General features: G+C 43.4%; 1 protein-coding gene and 1 long non-coding RNA gene across 2 annotated transcripts in view; one reads left to right on the top strand and one right to left on the bottom strand.

Annotated features, from left to right (window-relative positions):
* Nucleotides 1-10,965: 10,965 nt before the first annotated feature.
* Nucleotides 10,966-21,424, top strand: part of ACP3 (acid phosphatase 3) — a 58,878-nt gene continuing 48,419 nt past the window's right edge. The window contains exon 1 of the mRNA XM_002722062.6: nt 10,966-11,135. Coding sequence (XP_002722108.4) covers nt 11,016-11,135 — 120 coding nt within the window. The 5' untranslated portion in view covers nt 10,966-11,015. The remainder of the gene's footprint in view (nt 11,136-21,424) is intronic.
* LOC149127167 (uncharacterized) overlaps nt 14,323-21,424 on the bottom strand; it is a 93,408-nt gene continuing 86,306 nt past the window's right edge. Inside the window, exons 3-4 of the long non-coding RNA XR_016233297.1 lie at nt 18,236-18,369; nt 14,323-14,659 (exon numbers count right to left, since the gene is read on the bottom strand). This is a non-coding gene — a long non-coding RNA (uncharacterized LOC149127167). The remainder of the gene's footprint in view (nt 14,660-18,235; nt 18,370-21,424) is intronic.

Raw genomic sequence — 21,424 nt, 5'->3', positions numbered from 1 at the left:
TCTGACCATCTTCCTGCTAATGCACATCCTGAGAAGCAGCAGGTGATGGCTCAAGTACTTGAGTCTCTGCCACTCATGTGGGAGACCTGGATGGAGTTTGGGGCTCTTGACTTTGGGCTGACTCAACCCCAGCTGTTTCAAGCACTTGGGGATTGAACCAGTGGATGGAAGAGCTCTCTCTCTCTGTTTCTGTCTCTCTCTCTCTCTAACTCTCTGTTGCTCTGCCTTTCAGATAGACAAAAACAAACAAACATTTTATAATTTTTTTTTATTATACAGATAGAGTTACAGACAGTGAGAGAGAGAGAGAGAGAAAGGTCTTCCTTCCGTTGGTTCACTTCCCAAATGGCCACCACGGCCAGTGCTGTGCTGATCCGAAGCCAGGAGCCAGGTGCTTCTTCCTGGTCTCCCATGTGGGTGCAGGGGCCCAAGCACTTGGGCCATCCTCCACTGCCTTCCTGGGCCACAGCAGAGAGCTGGACTGGAAGAGGAGCAGCCGGGACTAGAACCCGGTGCCCATATGGGATGCCGGAGCTGCAGGCGGAGGATTAGCCATGTGAGCCACGGTGCCAGCCCCACAAATAAACATTTTAAAAATAGATATTATGATGATGGATGAATTTAATACTTTAGGATGTCAAGAGTACTATCAACAAAATTGAAATGAATACCAAACTAAGAAAAGTACTTGCAATAAATAAAATAAAGACTTAATATTTAGAGAGGTCAGTCAATATGTAAGTTATCAAAACTCTTTTTAAAATGGTAAATAATATTAGTAGAGAATTCACCAAAGAAGGAATTTAAATGGCTGAGGAAAACAGAAATTCAAAATGAGGCTTTCATATTTGTCAAATTTTGTCAATATTTGACAAATACCTAATGAAACAATGACCATTTTTTGTATAACAAATTAACAAGAGAAGGAGAGAAGAAAAAGAAGAAAGAAGAAGGATAAGAGAAAGAAAAAATTAGTGTAGAAAATATATACTTTTAATTTGGGTTTTCTATATGGCCAATAGGAGCACAATTGAAAGAATTTTCCTAAGAAATAATTTGGCAATATTATGAAGAGCATTTTAAAAAATTAAACCATTGATTCAGTAGCTATACTATAGAATCTATCCTAGGGAAAAAATGCAGGATTACATAAAATTTATGTAAAATTATGTCCATTTCAAGTTCAAAATAGGAAAAAGACAAAAAACCACAAATGTTAAATTATTACTCTGTAAGAAATTCTGTTACTACACATGCTTTTAAAAATACATGAACATTTGGCATAATGGTTAACACGCCTCTTGGAAGAGTACATGAGTTTGAGTCCTAGTTCCACTTGCAATTTCATTTTCCTGTTAATGCAGACCCAGGAAGGCAGCAGAGATGGCTCAAGTACTTAGGTCCCCACATTCATATGGGAGACCTATATTAAGTTCTGGACTACTGGCTTTGGCCTGGCCCAACCAGATATTTTGGGGAGTGAACTTGTGGATTAGAAACTCTCTCTCATTCTCTCTCTCTCTCTCTACCTTCGAATAAGTAAAATAAGTAAAAGTTCTAAAAATACACATAATATCATTGGAAATTATTTAAGCTAATTTTCAGAAAAATAGTAGGAATACAAAACAATTGTGTTTTTGGAATCTGAGATGTTTTCATGGAATTTTGTTCTGAAATTGAGTTGTGGTGATGAATGCCCAACTCTAAGTTTGCTAAAAAAAAAATCATTGCATTGTACACTTAACATTGGTGAATTTTATCATATGTAAATTATTTTAAAATAACTCAGAAAATAAAAAGAAATAAGAACAGAGCCCTATGGCACTCTAGTATTTAGGATTCAAACAGAGGAGGACAGGTAAGGAGGACATGGAAAGGAAGCAGGTGAGTGGAATATTTTGGAAGCTGAGTGGAGTGAGTATGTGAAGGAGGAGTTGGTCCTCTGTTGTGAAAGCTCTGGGCGTTTTCAAGAGAAAGATGAAGACAGAGCAGGGACCCTGGATCTAGCAATATGAGGTCATGTGGACTTGGATGAAGTAGTGCAGACAGGGTGAAATCAGAACTAACTGGAAAAGAGTGGGAGTTGAGACTGTAGAAGCATCAACCAGCAAGAACTTAGGAAAAACTTGGTCATGAGAGAGCTGAATGTGGGGAAGTTGATAGAGGAGATGTGAAACTGTGTGCTAAACAGTGATGCAATTAAGAGCCCAAAGGAAGTCCTTGGATGGGGCGATAGAATGGGACCCAGAACATGGGGACGAGTTGGCCTTGGAAAGGAAATAAACGAGGCATACTCATTAATAGGAAGGAAAGCAGAGGTATGGAGGAGCATCAGGTACTATTCAGAGAACATTTGTTTTCTTAAAAAAAAAATAAACAAAAAAGAAACAGTGTCATTTGGAAAATGGAAGACAGGAGGGTAGAGAATGTTTTAACAGTTCTAGGATGGAGGAGTTAGGACAGTGGGGACATGAACTTGCAATGGAAATAAACGCTATTCCCAGGTCCAACCAAGGGCACACTGAGGACTCAGCTGCCACATGGCAGGATCCCTCTGTGCAGTTGCTTTATCTGCTCACCTTTTACCCAGCACAAGATGGTTAGGAGTACAATTTCCACATTATACATCTTATTTCTCTGCTTTAACTGTATCCATCCTTAAATCATGGTTATGATCCAGGGACATTTTTAGTCCATTTATGACTTTAAGAAAATATTGCCAGTGTCTGATTGTGAAGGGTAGTACTTATTCAACACACACATGCAGATACAGGCATATTCACACTCACACATGCTTAGAATTAAAAACATCCCTGTATTCCTGCTTCAGTAAGGGGTCTTAGAAAACTTAAAAAGTACGGTGAGTAAGTATTGCAAGTTTTACAAATTCCTTTTTCATCTCTATGGCAATAATTGCATGTTTTTGCTCCTTTTATATTTTAATAGTATGTTGAATTTTAAATTTCTTCAATGAATCCCTCTTGATCATGTTGTATTTTTCTTCTAATACATTAGTAGGTTCTGTTTTTATCATTTTATTTTGGATTTTAAATGGTATTCCTAAAATATTTGTCTTTAGTTTTCTGTGTTTTTGTTTTCAGATTTTGATATCAAAGTAATGCTGAGTCTGTTTGAATGTCCTTTGTCTTCATGTTTTTGGACTATTTTAATGGTGTTTTGGGGAGTTATGAGCCAGGAATCACAGACAAAAACTTTACACACATACCTCATGTCATAGAGTATCAGAATTGAATTGAATTGAATGAATTGAAGGGCAATTGTAGGACACTTAGCTGATGTTCACCTGGAAATATGTTGTTGGTGGGAGAGATGCCTACACATTGTGGTAGCCATGGGTGAAGTATTCTGTATTATGCCAAGTGTGCAAAGTAAGGAAAACAGTTTGGTTTTTCCTATCTCTTAGAGTTTGAAGGTTTGTTTCACGGACAAAATCAGCCACATAAAAGAAGACATTCTCCTTGTTGTGCATCTGTCTGCAAAGCCACTCTATGGCCATGAGGCCATAATGGAAGTGATCTAGAGGAGAAAGAGAAGCTGAAACACACAGCTGGAGTTCTTGGTGACAACACTGAGCCCTAGAGTAACTGACCTTCTAATGTTCCAGTCCTGGGCTACTCATTGTATGGAAATTGAGGTGGTTCTCCAACTTCTCATGGCCGGAAGCCACTTGACTCAGGACCTCAGAAACAGCACAGCCATTCCTGTGAGTCCTCACCTGGCAGGGCTCCTCCATTCTTCCTCCCCCTCACATCTCATCTGCATGCCACTCAGCTCCTTCTCCCAGTCGCAGGCTTTTCTATCCATCCACTTCCGTCTGCCCGGGCTATGGTATCATCTCTGTCTCCTGGGCCATAGCAACAGCCTCCTGGCTGTTCTTGACCACGCTTTTGCTGCTCCATAATCCACTCTCCACAAGGAGCTACATACCGCTCCCCTGACCAAAATCCACATGTCACTTCCTATTTCACTTAGAATCAACACAAACTCTTTGCCACAGCAAATATGACACTGCGATTTGGAACCTGCCTGGCTCTCTGAGCTCCTCTCCCTCACTCTTCCCCATGTTCACAACTCCCTGCCACACAAACCTCCTTTTCTTGCCTCTGCCATAACAACCCTGCTCAGTCTCAGGTCTTTTCACTTGTTGTTCGCTCCAGTGTGGGACACAGGCATCTTAACCATCAGGCTAAATACCACCTCTCCTGTGCTCCTGTGCCATTTTTGTTCCAAGTCCCCAGTAATCTTTCCCTTCCATTTGTTCAGCTGCGTGAGGAAAAAAAAAAATTCTCTTCCTTGCCTAAGATGAATCAGTCACTTACCATCAAAAGAATCCTGAATACAGTGGGTAACAGGCTTCAAAGGAAGTTCCAGATATTCAGAATGGGAAACTGGAGCTGTAGTATAGTAGGGTAAGCCCCAGCCTGTGGCACTGGCATCCCAGCTGCTCCTCTTCCGATCCAGCTCTCTGCTAATAGCCTGGGAAAAGCAATAGGAGATGGCCCAAGTGCTTGGGCCCCTCACCCATGTGGGAGACCTGGAAGAAGCTGCTGGCTTCTGGCTTTGGATCAGCTCAACTCCAGTCATTGTGGCCATTTGGGGAGTGAACCAGTGGATGGAAGACCTTTCTGTCTATCTCTCCCTCTCTCTGTCTGCAACCCCACCTTTCAAAGAAATAAAATCTTAAAAAAATAGAATGGGGGACCCTGATCAGGAGTCAGTCACCTGGATTGAGACTCCATCACTCCTCCTACCAATGCCAATTGTATAGGAAACTCCCTCTGTTCTCTGGAAACAGCAGTAGCAGTTGTGGAGGTGTGATGCTCAGTTTGCCTTCAAAAAACAAACTTGCCCAAAAATCCCAAGGAAAGCAGTTAGCCCACAACCTCTAGCTGTGTGCCCTTGAGATCATAGCAGCCACTGAACCAGGGCTACAGTCTTCTACAGCAGCCCCAGACAAGCACTGAGTCCGGCAGGAGTGCTGGGCCTGGGCATTTCTGCCCAGATCAGGGTTCTCTGTTGCACTGGAGCCCCTGTTTGGCAGGTTGACTTTTTCAGGCTTGCACCACAATCTCAGGCTCTTCCCGTGCAACTTTTCCTTCCACCTCTTTTTCCCCAGGTATTAGACACAAGCACAGTCTGAAGACAGTGTGATGGCAACAGCATGTGATGCTATATAGTGATATGATTGTGGGGAGCAACTCGGACTAGACTGTTACTGGAATTAAGACTTATTCTATGCATCTGCTCTCCCACAATATGGCACTGAGAAGGGAGAAACAGCTTCTACACAGCTGCCTCCAGTTCGACCAGTAACCTGCAGGAGCTGATCCTGATTGGAGGAGAGCAGCGTACCCGGCGTGTGGGTAGCAGAGTTGGGATTGGTGGAAGAGGACTATAAAGGAGGAGAGAGACAACATGCACCAGGAACATCTATCTGAAGGAACACCTGAGCAGCTCCCGAGAGAGCCGGCCAGCGGTGTGCTGCTCCCCCGCAGAAGTGGGGAAAGTGGCAGGGGGAACCGCCCTTCCACGGAGGTGGAAGGGACGGTAGCCAACCTGGGAAGAACCAGCAGCAAACCCGGGGAGGGCCGAGCAGACAAAAGAACAGCGCAGGGTCCTCTGTCGTCCGTTCCTCCGCGAAGAGGGGGAGCGACATATGATCATCTCTTATCAATTCTATGTAAAGTGACAGCATGTCAGGCAACAGCTTGACAGCAACTATGGTGAGAATATTTCAACATGGACATTGACAAATACTACAAGCCAGAACTTTTTTTTCTTCCAGCATAGCCAGTTGTTAAACATTTACAACAGAACGTTCAATGGTTCCTTTTGAATATGCTCCACTAACAATAACAGAAGTTGCCAAAGTAGCTAAAGATAGCTAAACAGAATTTTATTCAAGTTATTCACACGGAAGATATTCCAGTTGAACTGCTTGCAGTTGCTTAGATGACACCATGTTCTCCCATTCCTTCATATCTTTTCCATTGATCTAAATTCTACATTAATAAGTAGTTACACGCAGGTTCCTCTTCTGGACAAACGTTATATTCTGTGCTTGTTTCAAGACATTGAGGCTGTTTCTCTTTCCCCACAAGATAGTTCCTTGAGGCTGGGACTTTGTCTCTCAAATTTAGTGTTCCTGAGCACTGCTCCTGGTAGAAAATCAATGCATTTTTGTGTTGAAAGAATGAAATAACTTAATGATTTACATCATTATCTTACCTTCAGCAATAGTTCTCAAATATTTGGCTTCAGAAGCTCTTTACATTGTTAAAAATTATTGCATATCCTTAAGAGCTTTTGCTTATGCAGGCTATATCTATTGATATCTACTGAATTCAAAATTAAAACTGAAGGAACAGGCATTTGGCTTAGTGGTTGTGTCCCATATCAGAGTGCCTGGGTTCTGTTCCTAGCTCTGGCTCTTGATTCCAGCTTCCTGTATACATACATATACCCTGTATAAATACAGACCTGGGAGATAGTAGGTAATGGTCTGAGTGACTGGGTTCCTGCAACCCAACTAGGAGATCTGGTCTGTGATCCTGGCTCCTGGCTCTAGTCCTGGCCATTGTAGGCATTTGGGGAATGAACCAGAAGATGGGAGCTCTTAGGGTCTTGTGGCTAAGAGATTTTGTGCTCCTGCTAGCATTATGAAAAAGTAAAGTAAAATATTATGGAAAAGTAACATCTGTGTGTCTATCTGTCTCTCTCTGCCTCTCAAATAAAAATAATTTTAATAAAAAAAAACACTAAGATGGAGAAAATTTTAAAACACAAGAATACATAAGCACATGTTCAACTTGCCAAGAGGGCAATGATGCATCTCACATCATGTGTCCTCTAGAAAACTCCAGTGAACACTCATGAGAGAATGAGAATGAAAAGCAAAATAATGTTTCAGTATTGTTATGAAAATAGCCGTAATCCTATAGACTCTCTGAATATAATTCAGGAATCTCCTAAAAGAGTCTAAGGGACCCTCTGAAGGGTCTTGGGGACCCCAAGCCACACTTGGGGAATCTCTGCCTTACAGAAATTCTTCATTCAAAAGACTGACCCATGGCCGGCACCGCGGCTCAATAAGCTAATCCTCCGCCTTGCGGCGCCGGCACAACGGGTTCTAGTCCCAGTCGGGGCACCGGATTCTGTCCCGGTTGCTCCTCTTCCAGGCCAGCTCTCTGCTGTGGCCCAGGAGTGCAGTGGAGGATGGCCCAGGTGCTTGGGCCCTGCACCTGCATGGGAGACCAGGAGAAGCACCTGGCTCCCAGCTTCGGATCAGCGCGGTGTGCCGGCCACAGTGCGCTGGCCGCGGAGACCATTGGAGGGTGAACCAACGGTAAAGGAAGACCTTTCTCTCTTTCTCTCTCTCCCACTGTCCACTCTGCCTGTCAAAAAAAAAAAAAAAAAAAAAAAAAAAAAAAAAAAAAAAAAGACTGACCCAGAAAAATTGCCCTGACCTGGGTTAGATAGTGAGTTTATCGTAAGGGATGACAATTTAGGATTGAGCATAACAATTTGGTTCCAGTTGCTGCTTGAAACACTTGCATGCTATACTGGAATGTGTGCCTTCAAATTCTGGTTTTACTTCCAATTTCAGTTTCACACTAATGTGCACACTGGGAAGCAACAAGTGATGGCTTCAGTAGTTGGGTCTCTGCACCTATGGGAGAGACTTAGACTGAGTTCCAGGCTTCTGTCTTCAGTCTGGCCCATCCCTGGCTTTTACCAGTATTTGGGAAATGAACCAGCAAAGAGAAAATCAATTCTCTTTCTGTGTGTCTTTCAAATAAAAAAATAAATAAATAAAATTTTAAGATTTCCTTGAAAGTGGAAAAAAAACTATTTCTGTTCATAGTCAAATAATATTCCACTTTAAAATAATACATTGTAAAATAAAATTCTACAATAAAGCATTTTTTTTCTACTTTAGGTAAAAGAAAAAAGAAAGTCCTAATACCTTCTTTTCACTTTGAAAGCGTTAGCCCATTTCATGAGTCTCCTGGAGTATATACCTTCCTTTGTTAACATCCCAGTGATAGCTCTTGGCTACATGAGAAAATATTTGTCTAAATATTAAACAATAAAATGGTTATTCCATACCAAGGGAAAAATGCCATACAAAATAATGGATTGATGGGGCCAGCACTGTGGTGCAGCAGACTATGCTGTTGCCTGTGATATCAGCATCCCATTTGAGTACCAGTTCAATTCCTGGCTGCTCCAGTTCTGATCCAGCTCCCTGCTGATGTGCCTGGGAGAGCAGCAGCAGATGGCCTAAGTGCTTGGGCCCATGAACTTACGTAGGAGATCTGGATGAAGCTCCTGACTCCTGGCTCTTGGTTTCTGCCCAGCACCAGCTATTGTTATTTAGGGAGTGAACCAGTGGGTGGAAGACCTCTCTCTCTGTACCTCTCTCTCTCTCTTTCTTTATATATATATATGTATATATATACATATATATATAAATCTGCCTTTCAGATAAATAAATAAATAAATCTTTTAAAAATAAATGATGGGTTGAGGGGGAGAACTTTTATTCTAAACCCATGTTATATTAAATTTTGTGTCAAAGCAGCTCACAAGTGACAAGGTTCTGATGCAGTAATTTGCCTTTGTATTGGCAGTTGATCAGCCAATATTATTGAGTACCCAGTAGGCCACACAGCACTGAGAGCCAATTAATATAATTGTGAAGGCCACAGGAAGCCAAACAGATTAAAAACAGCCTTCCTACCTGGCCAACAGCTTCATATCCAATTGGTCAATCTCAGCTCTAACCCAGACTCTCATCATCAGAGGTACATGTAATGCTCTCATAGCTCTAGACCTATTAAGGATCATGATTTTTCCCCCATAAATATGTATTCATTGTCATGGATATAAGACCCCTTGTGAACTGAAGGATTAATTCCCCCAGCTCTTAGAAACGTGCTATTTGAAGAATTAGTGCTGTGGTGTAGCGGGTAAAGCTGCTGCCTGCATTGCCAGTATCCCACATGGGTGCCGGTTCGAGTCCTGGCTGCTCCACTTCTGATCCAGCCTGCTATGGCCTGGGAAAGCAGTGGAAGATGGCGCAAGTGCTTGGGGCCCTATTCCTGCATGGGAGACCTGGATAAAGCTCCTGGTTCTGGCTCCTGGCTTCGGATCAGTGCAGCTCCGGCCATTGCAGCCATTTGGGGAGTGAACCAGTGGATGGAAGACCTCTCTCTCTCTCTCTTTCTCTCTCTCTGTCTCTCTGTAACTCTGCCATTTCAAATGGATAAATAACTCTTTAAAAAAAAAAAAAGAAAAAAATGTGCTATTTGAGATCACTCAGCTGGCATCCCGAGTTAGAGAGCCACTGTCAATGTCAGGAAGGTCTAAGGTGAGGCCAGCGCCGTGGCTCAGTAGGCTAATCCTCTGCTTTGCGGCGCCGGCACACTGGGTTCTCGTCCCGGTCCCGGTTGCCCCTCTTCCAGGCCAGCTCTCTGCTGTGGCCAGGGAGTGCAGTGGAGGATGGCCCAAGTGCTTGGGCCCTGCACCCTATGGAAGACCAGGAGAAGCACCTGGCTCCTGGCTTCGGATCAGTGTGATGCGCCGGCCGCCGCACGCCGCACGCCAGCTGCGGCGGCCATTGGAGGGTGAGCCAACAGCAAGGGAAGACCTTTCTCTCTGTCTCTCTCTCTCACTGTCCACTCTGCCTGTCAAAAAAAAAAATAATAATAAAAAAATTTAAAAAAAGGAAAAAAGAAAAAGGAAGGTCTAAGGCGAAAGCTAAAACAGTCCCAGGCATCAACCCAACGTGAAACAAGGAAAGACACAGGTAGCCTGATGCACACAGCAAGGGTCAGTGTGACAAGTTCGTGTCTATCCTGGACCAGACAGCTTCTCAGTCTTCATTCTCTGTCTCTTGCAACCATCTCCTCAAAATCTTACCTACTACAACAAATGAGCATTGAGGACTTACAGGTAAAGGTGATGGCAAAAAGAAGGTCACAGTCCCTCTAAATGTCTAATCCTAACCACACAGGTATCAGGACTTTGCTCACACTTCCCCATACCAGAGGAAGCAGGAGCTCTCCCACAGGGCACATTCCACACCTGGTGATGACAACCTTCCTGCCACTGGGGAGTGCAACATATCAGAGAACAAGCTGTAGGAATCCCATTGTTCTCCTGCCACTGCCAGGAAAGCATCACAGGCAGCTCAGCCCCAAGTCTTGCAAAATCTCCATATGCAGTGTGAGTCTGCATTGTTTCAGGCTATGATGGGACCCACAGGATGGGGAAAATAGAAAGCTGAGGTCCATGGATCTGGACATCTTCTGCAGCATCCCCAGTGAGATCCCCAGTGAAGCAGCAAGGGTGTGATTCACCCAGAACGGAAACCTATGGTCAGAGTTGATGACTGACACTGTAGAGTTGTTGGTTCATTTATTTTTTTACTATGTCATCTTTGGAAAGTGACTCTAATCCTAATATTGAGATGTCACAGGTTCTTAGTTTTCTTCAACTCGTTCTTAGTTTTCTTCAGTTCCAAAACACCTCTGTAATTTACATGACAGTGTAAGAGAAGGACGCCACCTTTGTCCCGGGAAAGGCCCATGGAGCTCCTTCTGTGTCTCCCAACAATTCTGGATTCCCAAAAGATTCCCTACAGTGGATCCCTTTCAGACAGCGACAGCCATAGAGCCAGTGCGGAAATACCCCTGTCCCCCCATCTAAAGGAAAGATGCAGGTGAACTTACAACAGAAAAGAAACATGCTCTGTGGTCTTGAGCAAGAGCCCTCCTACCTCTGGGCCTCCTCAGGCTAAGGAGCTGGCGATCTAACGCCCAGCTCCAAAATTACATACCAAACCCCGCCCAAACTTCCTGGAAATTTTACTATTTATGAGGGTGGCTCCTCCCTCCCACTCAATCCCTTGATTAAATAGCTTCCCCTCTTAAAGCCTTTGAAGTGGAAGCAGCACCTCCGGATCTTCAGCTGGACACCCTGTTCCCAGCATGAAAGCCACGACGCTTCTAGGGGCCGGGGCAGCGAGCCCCCACCTGGGATTCTCGCTCCTGCTTTCCTTCTGGCTAGCCCGCGGCGTGCTGGCCAAGGAGTTGAAGTTTGTGGCGCTGGTGAGTAGATTTATCTCCCTGCTTTTCTCTTTCTTTTTTTTTTTTTTGTTTTCCTTAAAACTGTGTTACCATCAGGGTCTGAAAGCCGAGTTTCAGGTTTCATTTTAGCCTTGTGTTGACCAGGCTCTGTTCAAACTCAGAAAGTGAATAATCAAGTTTTACAAGTTCCTCCTAATGAAAACCTAACGTGTCCTGACAAAAAGGATTGGTATCCATCTATCTCTCTCTATTTATTTATTTAGGCTTGGCTGATGCTATTAATTTATTGACTGACTTTATAGCTGCCTTGAATTTAGATTCCTTTTTGTGTGCCACATCAGCTCCAGCTGGGTGCTGTTTACATACCTGGAGCCAACCTGGCTTCATTCAATTTCATGATCATTCGTTTGCAAACCAAAGAGAAAAGAAGGAAAACTCGGTTGTTTTCTTAATGAAGTAGTGCCTTTCCAGTTTGTTTATCAGGGAGCAGGAACATTAATAGCAGCCTTTGAAGCATAAAAGTGAAACTAAAACTCCGAATTTTAGGTTGATTTCCTGATTTATAGGCGAGTTGTTTTCCCCACCTGTGGTGTATTTGACAGGTTCTGGAAAAGGGGGATGGGAAGCTAATGCATGATATCAGGGTAAGAAAATACACTACTGGCATTATTTAAAAACAGATCCAGAAAGGGTTTACAAAGTCAGTGGGGTTTACCAGGTACCTAAGAGTCTTTGACCTCTGTCTCTGGGACTCTGTTTCTGTTTTTTTTCTGTATTTCACTCTATTTCTCTCTGCCTCTAAGTCTCCTTGAATTTCACGGTCTTTCTCCTTCTCTCTCTTCCCTGTACCTTTTAATTGAGGAAGTGAATGTGGGCTGATAAATAAGTAAATATTCTTTTCATAAGAATTTTAAGTTGTTTTATGATTTGGAGGAAGAGTATCATCTTGTACTTAAAGATTAAATTTCCTACAGAAAATCTGATAACCATGTGTTTCCATAAAGAATAATTCTTTGTCCAGTACATTTTTACTAGGTCATGGATCATTGATGATAGAAAACAAGAGAGACATGTCATCGGTTTATTTACAAATGGTTTGCCAGCTGTCAGACTAATGTGCTGACATGATTGTGTACCTTGTATAAGGAAATGCATGCAAGCAAGACTTGTCTGTATTCAGTGTGCATTAGATAAGTGCCAGGTGTCTAGAAATTGTATTGCATTCTTCTGTCCCTGGTACACTGCAAATCTGGGACCAGGCAGCTGGTTGAGTACAATCTTCATTGAGATGTGTAATGAACTCCTAACTGCCAGCAGGTAGGAGAGTCACCCTGCCCTTTCTTACCCACAGCCCAGGCTAACTTCTCTGTGTGGGCTTCCTCTCCACTTCTCCACCTTGAGTAATGCACATCCAGGGGTCATAAGTTAATTCTTCCTCTAAAGAAAACCACAATATGAAAGTAAAAATTCACAAACATCATACAAGGCTAACGTTAACTACATTTCCTGCATGTCTTTTTCTAATTAATGATAGATGACAATCAACTTAATACATCTTTCTTGAGCTTCATAGAATAACTCTAAGGACTTAAACCAAAAGATATCAGTGTCTTCTTTATATTCATTGTAGAAAATATGACTAGAAGTGATTAAATCATATACTTAAGGCAATCTTTGGAAAATTATTAGAAGGACCAGAATAAAGAAAGGTGCTAATATTAATGATGATGATGACCAGTAGTGAATTGAGTGCCTATTAGATACCAGGCATGGTTCTGAGACTTCAGTCTGGATCATGTCACATATTCTATCACCACCGCATGAGGTAGAGTTATCAGATAAAACACAGAGGAGCAGTGGAATTTGAATTTCACATAAACAATAATTGTTTAGTATAAGTATGTCCTATGTAATATTTGGGCATCCTATATTTTATTTGCTAAATTTGACAAGCATTCTATGGAGGTGTGTAAAACTTATTTTCCCTATTTTATGGATGAAGAAACTGAGGCACAAGGTGGCTCAGCAGCTTGCCCATGATCAAACACCTGGAGTGGTGGATAGAATTCCAGAGGCTGTGCCTTTCATCTCTGGATGTGGTCTGCTCCTTCTGTGTGCATGGATCTATCACATGGGACCTGAGATCCCACTGTCAGGGCTGCTGTGGTAGCTTCATTCTGAATCAGCAGGCAGTTTCCTTGCTTTTCCTTGTCCAAGAAAAATAAATCTTCCCGCTTCTGAAAAGGTGTTCTTGGCAGAAAGATCAGGAAACTGTCCTTGGTTCCTGTTCTGGCCCTCCCCGCCAGGAACAGAATCACAACACAATCTTTTGAAACAGATTTCGCCACAGTGTGTCCCATGAAATGCTGATTTGATGACTTGTTAACAGATATTGCATGAGGAAAAATGGGTTTGGAATGTCAAGTCAGCTTTGGGAAGAAAATGTGGGTTAAACCATGTTAAAAGATCTCTTTAGTGCAGGGCTCCTCAGAATCTTTAATTTGTGGCTTTCCAGGAAAGGAGTCAGTGACGTTGTTCCCTAAAGTGGCGATAGCATCCACCAGCACTGATTCACCTCTTTTCCCCCAGAATGTCCTTAAAGAATTGGTATTTTTAGCAAAATATATATGAGTAAGTATGATGAGTTCCACTGTGCCCATCAGCAAGCTTCAGTAATTATCACTTATGGTGAATCTTGCTCATTACTATACCTACTAATGTCCCCCACACCCACTTGGCTTTTTTTGAAGTAATCTCATGCATCATATTGTTCCATCCAGAATTAGGGAAATGCCATTTCAAAGCATTCTCTCTCCTCAGAGCTGGGGAAAACCACAGTGCAGGTGATCTCAGCCAGAACAATGCCGTCTCATTCCACTGAGGTTTTACAAAGAAAAGGGATGAGTCACAAGGTGCACACTCTCATGGTGCTTTCATGGTTGACTTCTTGTAGATTCTTATTCAAGTCATAGGCTTTACTTGATGGGACTCCCCTCCAAATCTTAACTAAGCTCATCAGCTGCACATGGGGGTGGCTAACTTCTGTCCTGTGATTGCACAACTTAGCATGATTCCATCTCTGTTCCTCATGATCACAGAAAAGTTTTCCTCACTCCTACTCCAGGCTTGTAGTCCAATCCTGTTATTAATTCCCTAATGTTCTTTTCTGGAAGACAAGTTGAAAGCCCCACCTAGGAAAATGTTGAACTTTCTTTTGTTTTTAAGATTTATTTTATTTATTTGAAAGAGTTACAGAGAGAGGTAGAGATAGAGAGAGAGGTCTTCTATCCACTGGTTCACTCCCCAGTTGGCTGCAACAGCCAGAGCTGTACCGATCCGAAGCCAGGAGCCAGAAACTTCCTCTGGGTCTCCCACATGGGTGCAGGGGCCCAAGGACTTGGGCCATCTTCTGCTTTCCCAGGCCATAGCAGAGAGCTGGACTGGAAGAGGAGCAGCCAGGACTAGAACCTGCGTCCATATGGGATGCCAGTGCTTCAGGCCAGGGCTTTAACCTGCTGCGCCACAGCGGCAGCCACTGAACTTTCCTGAAATCAAATTAAATCACAACATCATCGATGAGGTTTGGGATCATTGACAGGTCACTTGATCCATCTTCAAATTCCCCAAACTTAATGTTTAGGATAATGATCACAGTGATCCTCCTACATCACAGAGTTGTCTTTAGGATCAAAGAATATGACACTCAGAGGAAAATGTGAACCATGATACAAATGTAAGGTGCTGCTGGGAGCCATTCATCTAAAATGGACGTGTTCCAATCTTTTGGATAAAATCTAAATGACACTTAATTGTTGTTTTCTTTAATTGTGGTGAAACGTGCATAACATAAAATTCATCATCTTAACCATTTTTAAGTGTGCAGTTCCATGGTGTTAAGTGCTTTCACATAATTGGGCAACACCTCCCAACTATTTGCATCTTGCAAAACTGAAACTCCTCATCCATTGAACAATAGCTCCCCATTCTCTCACAGTCTCTCCCCACTCCCCCGGACTATAGCCCCTGTCAATAACCATTCTGCTTCTGTCTCTGAACTTGACTACTCTAGGACTTCATGTAAGTGGAATGATGTGGTCCTTCTGTGGCTGGCTTCTTTCACTTGGTTACCCCTTCACTATTCTTGAGCTTTTGAATTGATTATGGGCATGTGTGCAATTTGAAGGAGCAAAGAAAAAAGAAGTATTACATAGCTATCACCTCTATTAAAACCCAAGACTAAGTACTCAGCTTGTGTGTCCTTAAGTCTCCCCTACCAGTGAATTCTAACTTGCTCTGCCTTGGGGGAAACACACAATGTGTGTTAAGTCTGGCTGGAGGGGGGAGTGGCTGGAGGTGAGAACGGAGGAGGGGCTCCTACCACACTTAAGGCAAAGCATCATGATGTCCTGTGTTGGATCCAAAAGCAGTAGAGTAAGAAAACAAAGGGTGCTTCAAAAAAATGTGAAGGCAACCTCTATATTCCTAAAGCTGTACCTATGAAATTTGTATTTATTAAATAAAAGCTTTCTTAAAATAAATGTGAAGGTAGAACCCCATATTAAAGAAGAGAGAGAAACCAAAATGATCCTGAGTTTTCTCACTGGATTCCTGGGAAGACAATGATGCCATGGTGATAAGACACATAAGAGGCCTTGAAACCCTTGAAAAGGAGCATGAGGTATAAACATCAAGGAAGTGACATGGCACAGGCTCAAGAGTCAGATGGCCTGAGTTTGCATGCCAGCTCAGCCCCTTCCTAGCTGTGTGATTTTGGAGGAATGCCTGCATTTCCTTATCAGTAAAGTGGCAGTAATAGTGCATTCTGGGGTTGCTGTGATGCTTAATTGAGTTCCTATATAGAAAGCACAGTCATACATACTGTAATGACGGGGCCGTGCTCTGAGAAATGCATCATTAGGCAACCTCACCACTGTGTGAACACTGGATGGTAACTCCTGGCAATGCAGGTGCTCTGACATTGCTAGGTGACATCGTTGCAAGGGAGTGTGGTGGGCTGTGTGGTCGGTTGTACAGACCATGACTATACTTCTAGGCCTGGCTGGCAAATGCCCTGAATACCGTAACTATTATTAACATACAAATGCTACCCTAAGTTCCCCATGCGTGTGTTTTACAGCAGTCACAGAACCAGTTAATTAAAATGTCTGGTGTTTTTATTCTCACAAAGATGCAGCACTTACACATCTCTTAAGTTGGATCAGCTTTCTTCCCCGTGCTGGGGGCCCATGAAAACTGGAGAAATATAACTTGAATATTGTGACTCCAAGTTAAACAGATCTTATGCACTGACACACTGGGCTTCTCCTCTTGGCTGGAATAGACCACTGACACCACCCTCTAATTTGTTCTTGAACTTCTCAGGACCTATAAGCCTTTTTTACTTTGATTAAAGATTTATAATTGTAGCTACTAGATAACGAACACCTACCAGGTGCCAAGCTCTCTGTGTATTTCAAATGTCCCAAATCACCCATAAGGCATTAATACTATCTTAGTATTACGTAAGAGTAATAAAAAGGGAGTTGGTGCTTATCTCTGGTGTAGTAGGTCCTGGGGACTCAAGATATAACTGTTCAGGGAGGGTGGGGGAGGGCAGAGGCAGGATTTGACACAGTGGCTAAGACGCTCCTTGGTATGCCTGCATCCCATGTCAGAGTGCCTGGGTTTGAGTCCCCGTTCCAGCTTCCTGCTAATGTACACTGGAAGGCAGCAGGCAATCGTTCAAGTATTTGGTCCCCGCCACTCATGGGGGAGACAGGGATGGAGTTCTCTACTCCTGGCTTTGGTCTTGCCCAGCTCTCTCATCCTCTCTCTGACTTTCAAGTAAACAAATAATGTTTTAAAAGCAGGAACTGCTCTGGTGGCACTTCTAGAGTTTATGAAACAACGTGCCAGCTAAAACTCTCTGCTAGAAAACAAAAGCTAGGTCTCCTGCCTCAGTTCACCAACAGCTCTACAATTGCTCTCCTTCCCTCTGTGGCTCCCTAATCCCCGAGTCAAGAGCAGCCAAGCAGCCCCTGGAGTCCTGCAGGTTCTTCAGCGTCAGTTGTGGGAAGACCACTGTGCAGCCAGTGCTGGTCCTGGGCCAGGTAGGAGGGCAGTTTGGTTTGCTGACAGAGACTGTTGCCCAGTTTTATGGGCGTGCATCTTGCAAAACTTGCAGGGTGGGGAACTGATCAGGGAAATTGCATTTGGCAACCCAGCAGGTGGCTGCTCTGGGTGCTTGGAGATTTCAAGGTGTCCTAAATGCAAAGGGATAATGAAGTATTCCTCTCGGTCAGGGAGATGGGAGCAGAAGAGAGATGAAGGGAGTGAGTGAGGTGTTTCTGGCAAGAGAGGGTGTGTTTCCCTTTGTTCAGCAGGTAGTGCTCATTTGCTGTGTGTGCTGCAAACTATTGCCTTAGGAAAGGACTAAATTTGAGGGTATTTCAGAAAGCTCATGGAAACTGGAATAGAAAGATGTTCATTTGGGTGGAAAAAATTTTGAAATTCATAGAGTTTTTGTACAACATGCATTTTTCATGAATTTTCAAAAATCCCTGGAGGCTTGGGTTCCAAAAATTTTTTTGCACTAAAATAAATTTATCTTTTAATTCTACTCTTCACAAACATTTTGTAGTACCTTTGTACATAGGGTAGCTAAGTTATATGTCCAAATAATACAACATCAACATCAAAAATAATTATAGCAAACATAATAAATCGTGTATACAGAATGCATCCTGTGGACTCAGCATTATGGTGATAAGGCAGTTTGAGCCCAGGACTAAGCGACTAGAAAGCCAGAGCTTTCCTGATGGATCACACAATGTAATGCACAGTTTGTTCCACTTCCCTTTCCTGCAGGCCTCCCTCTTCTTCCTGGGCCCTGGATGAAGTTTTGTTAGTCTTGTCCTGCCATCCCCTGGCGAGTTTAGTGTGAATACTCCCACCAATTCCTCCTATGGTCAGGCAGCTTTCCTTCATCCCTCTGAAGTGCCATTCATGTAAAAGGCCTTCATTTCCACCCAAACTGTTTTACTTTTTAATTCTCTTTGCCAGTGGATTTCTGTCTCAGTTCCTAAAAGAAGAGAAGGAAATCGACTTTTATTCCTGGTCACCTTTGTACATCCAGAGTATCCTGACTCGGAGCACTCCTTCAGAAAACAGGGAGAAGAGCCAGTGTCCAGAGCCAAGGTCCCGTCAGGAGTCCAAGAATCATCCCAAAGGTTCTGATGTGTCTTGAATTCCAAACCTGAAAGGAGAATGCGCTGTTTTATGAGGCTCCAGTCTGATCCAGAAGCTCAGAACTTTGTTCTAAGCTCTCTGTTCTAATAGCAAAGATACACAGGAAGCAGACAGATGGGCAAGATGAGGGAATGAAAGAAAGGAGAAAAAAGGGGCACCATCATCTCATTTTCTGATATATGGGTGTGAAAATCCAAAGCCCCTGTGAAATTGGAAACTGGAAAGGAAGCCATACTGTGTCTGGAGGAACTATATGCAATCCAGTTTGACTCATTCATCTCAATGTCCTGTCTCCTTATGCCCCAGGCACCATTTGAGAGTATACCAGGGCCCATGACAGCAGGAATTCTGCAGTCCAGGGCTTTATGGAGAGAGGAAGACCCAGATTTTTTTTTAAATGTTTTTAAGAAATAATAAGAAAATGTCCGTGATAAACAATAAAGCAATGAGATGTGACAGAGATTGCAGGATTCACTGTATGACAGATAGTCAAGGGAGGCCCTTCTGTGGAGGTCACGTTTCTCAGAACAGACATGGACTGAGTGGATGGGTGTGAGGAGATGCAGCAGAAGTAGGACACTCCAAGCAGATAGAACCTCAAAGGCAAAGGCCCTGAGGCTGGAGGCACAGGAAGGCCCATGTAGCTAGGCATGTTTAGCAAGGATGTAAGGTTCATACAGTGTGGTGGGGAGGGTTTGGTGGGCCCTTGGAAGAACTCTTAATTTTCAGTAAAGAGCAGTGGAACATGGTGTAGTATCTGACAGTGAAGAGGGTACCCATGAAACAAGACCAGCTACACAAAAGTTGATAGTTGTCTCATCCAGTAGTGGGCTCACAGGGTCTCATTATAAAAAAAGCTCTGCTTTTGCATTTCTTTAACATTTTCTGCAAATGTTGCAATACAATGGGAGGGCATTAGAGGTTCCTAAGCAAGCAAGTGATGTATTCTGATTGACATTTTGTAAAGGAGCACATCAAAGGGGCCGGTGCTAGCAGTGCAGGCATCCCAGTGGGCACCCGTTTGGGTCCTGACGGTTCCACTTCTGATCTGGCACTCTGCTATGGTCTGGGAGGGCAATGGAGGATGGCCCAATTCCTTGGGCCCCTGCACCTGTGTGGGAGGCCCAGGGGAGGATCCTGGTTCCAGGCTTCAAATTGGCCTGGCTCTAGCCATTGCAGCCATTTGGGGAGTGAGCCAGTGGATGGAGGATCTCTCTCTCTCTTTCTCTCTCTTTCTCTCTCTTTCTCCAGCTCTGCCTTTCAAATAAATAAATAAAATCTTGAAAGAAAAAGTAAGAGAGAGCACATCACTGTTGTGTGTAGAAAGACGGGACGTGTCCTCAAGTCTATGCACCAGGGTGTCTACATCCAAAGCCTTGTGCCAATCTATTTAGCAGACTTGATGGAACAGGGTTCCTTACAGGGGCACCATGCCATGGTTCTTAAAAAAAGAGTGGCCTGCCGTGTGATTCCAAGGGTGAAGTAAATGCAATAGGGCAGGGATTAGCAAGTGGTGAGTTAGCAGTTATGAGAATTCGGAGATCCGCTCGGCTTCCTCGGTCTCTTGGAGCTTCAGTTTTCCCACTGGCTCGGTGAAGCAGTAGTGCCGACCTGTCCTTGTGGCAGGGTTGAAGGGATAGCAGGAGAAAGGATTCTGCAGACCATGGAGGATTGTGCAAACCAAAGGGGTTGCAGTTATCTCCAGTACTGCCAATAATCCTAACTGCTAATAATGCACTTTTAGGTTTCCAAAAGATTCCATAGAGTGTGATTGCTGGACTGAGAACAGAGGTAATGACTTTGATAGAGCAGCAGTTAAGAAAATTGTCCTACCACAGATTTTAAAATGTGCCCAGGCATACTCCAAAGCTCCAGCTGAACTGAGAAACTCCAGTAACCCAAGGAGAGCACCCTTGAAGTACATACACACAAACAGACTCAGACACACATGCACACGGTGATACCCATATATGCATGTACATACACACACTGAACTCCATCCCTTGAGGCAGGGGATGGTTACTGAGTATTTCTGTGGGCATCCCTTCCAAACACTCCATAGCATGCTTGAACCACAGCCTCAGAGATACTGAAAATCCACTGGAACACAGGGGAATACAATTATTTCTGAATATGAGGGGTCTTCAGAAGTTAAGAAAAATGCATGGTATTAAAAAAAAAGTATGCATGGATTTTCTGAACATTATTTCACCAAAATAAACTGAACTCCATTTTCCACAAGCTTTTTCAAGTGCCTTGTGTGGGTCAGAGTGAGAAGTACCAAGTCTCATGATCATGTCCAGTGCTCTGCTCTTTTTTTTTTTTAATTTATGTATTTATTTGAAAAGCAGAGATATAGAGAGAAGGAGAGACAGAGAGATTTCCATCTGCTTATTCACTCCCCAAATGGCCACAATGGTCTGGGCTGGGCCACACTGAAGCCAGAAGCCAGGAGCTTTCTTCACAGTCTCCCATGTGGGTACAGCGGCCTAGGTCCTTGAGTCATCTGCTGCTTTCCCAGGTGTATTAGCAGGGAGCTGGATTGGAAGTGGAATAGATAGGACTTGAACTGACACCCACATGGGATGCCAACACTGCAGGCAGAAGTGTAATCTACTGTACCACAATGCCAACCCCTAGTGCTCTGCTCCTTAGAACACATCCCACCAAGTTCATTGCACTTGTCTTCTCCTTGGGCCATTTTGTCCACTAGTTGCATAACATCAGTTTTATTTTTTAAATGATGCACATGATTCATTGTGCTTTGGGGATTACTTTTCTATTAAGGTTTTGGTTTCTTCTGATGCAACACACGTATATACACATTTCTTCCAATTGCAGAGGAAACAAGTACTTCGGGTCATGGTTATAAAGAAGCCCAGGTGCCAGATCATGTAGACTTAGCTGGCATACTGGGAGAGTGTGTATGGAGAAATACCCCTCTCCTGGGTATGCTGGCATCAGGGACACTATCTTGGATATCTGGGAAGACTGATATTGGGGACACACAGCTGTGGTGACAATCCCAGCCCTACCACTTACCTGCTGTGTGAGTTTGGGCA

The sequence above is a fragment of the Oryctolagus cuniculus genome, chromosome 4 (assembly GCF_051225735.1).
Source record: "Oryctolagus cuniculus isolate XC-2025 breed Fujian yellow rabbit chromosome 4, ASM5122573v1, whole genome shotgun sequence".
Classification (NCBI taxonomy): domain Eukaryota; kingdom Metazoa; phylum Chordata; class Mammalia; order Lagomorpha; family Leporidae; genus Oryctolagus; species Oryctolagus cuniculus.
Note: the sequence above shows the minus strand (reverse complement) of the source record. Positions and strands in the feature narration are given on the sequence as shown.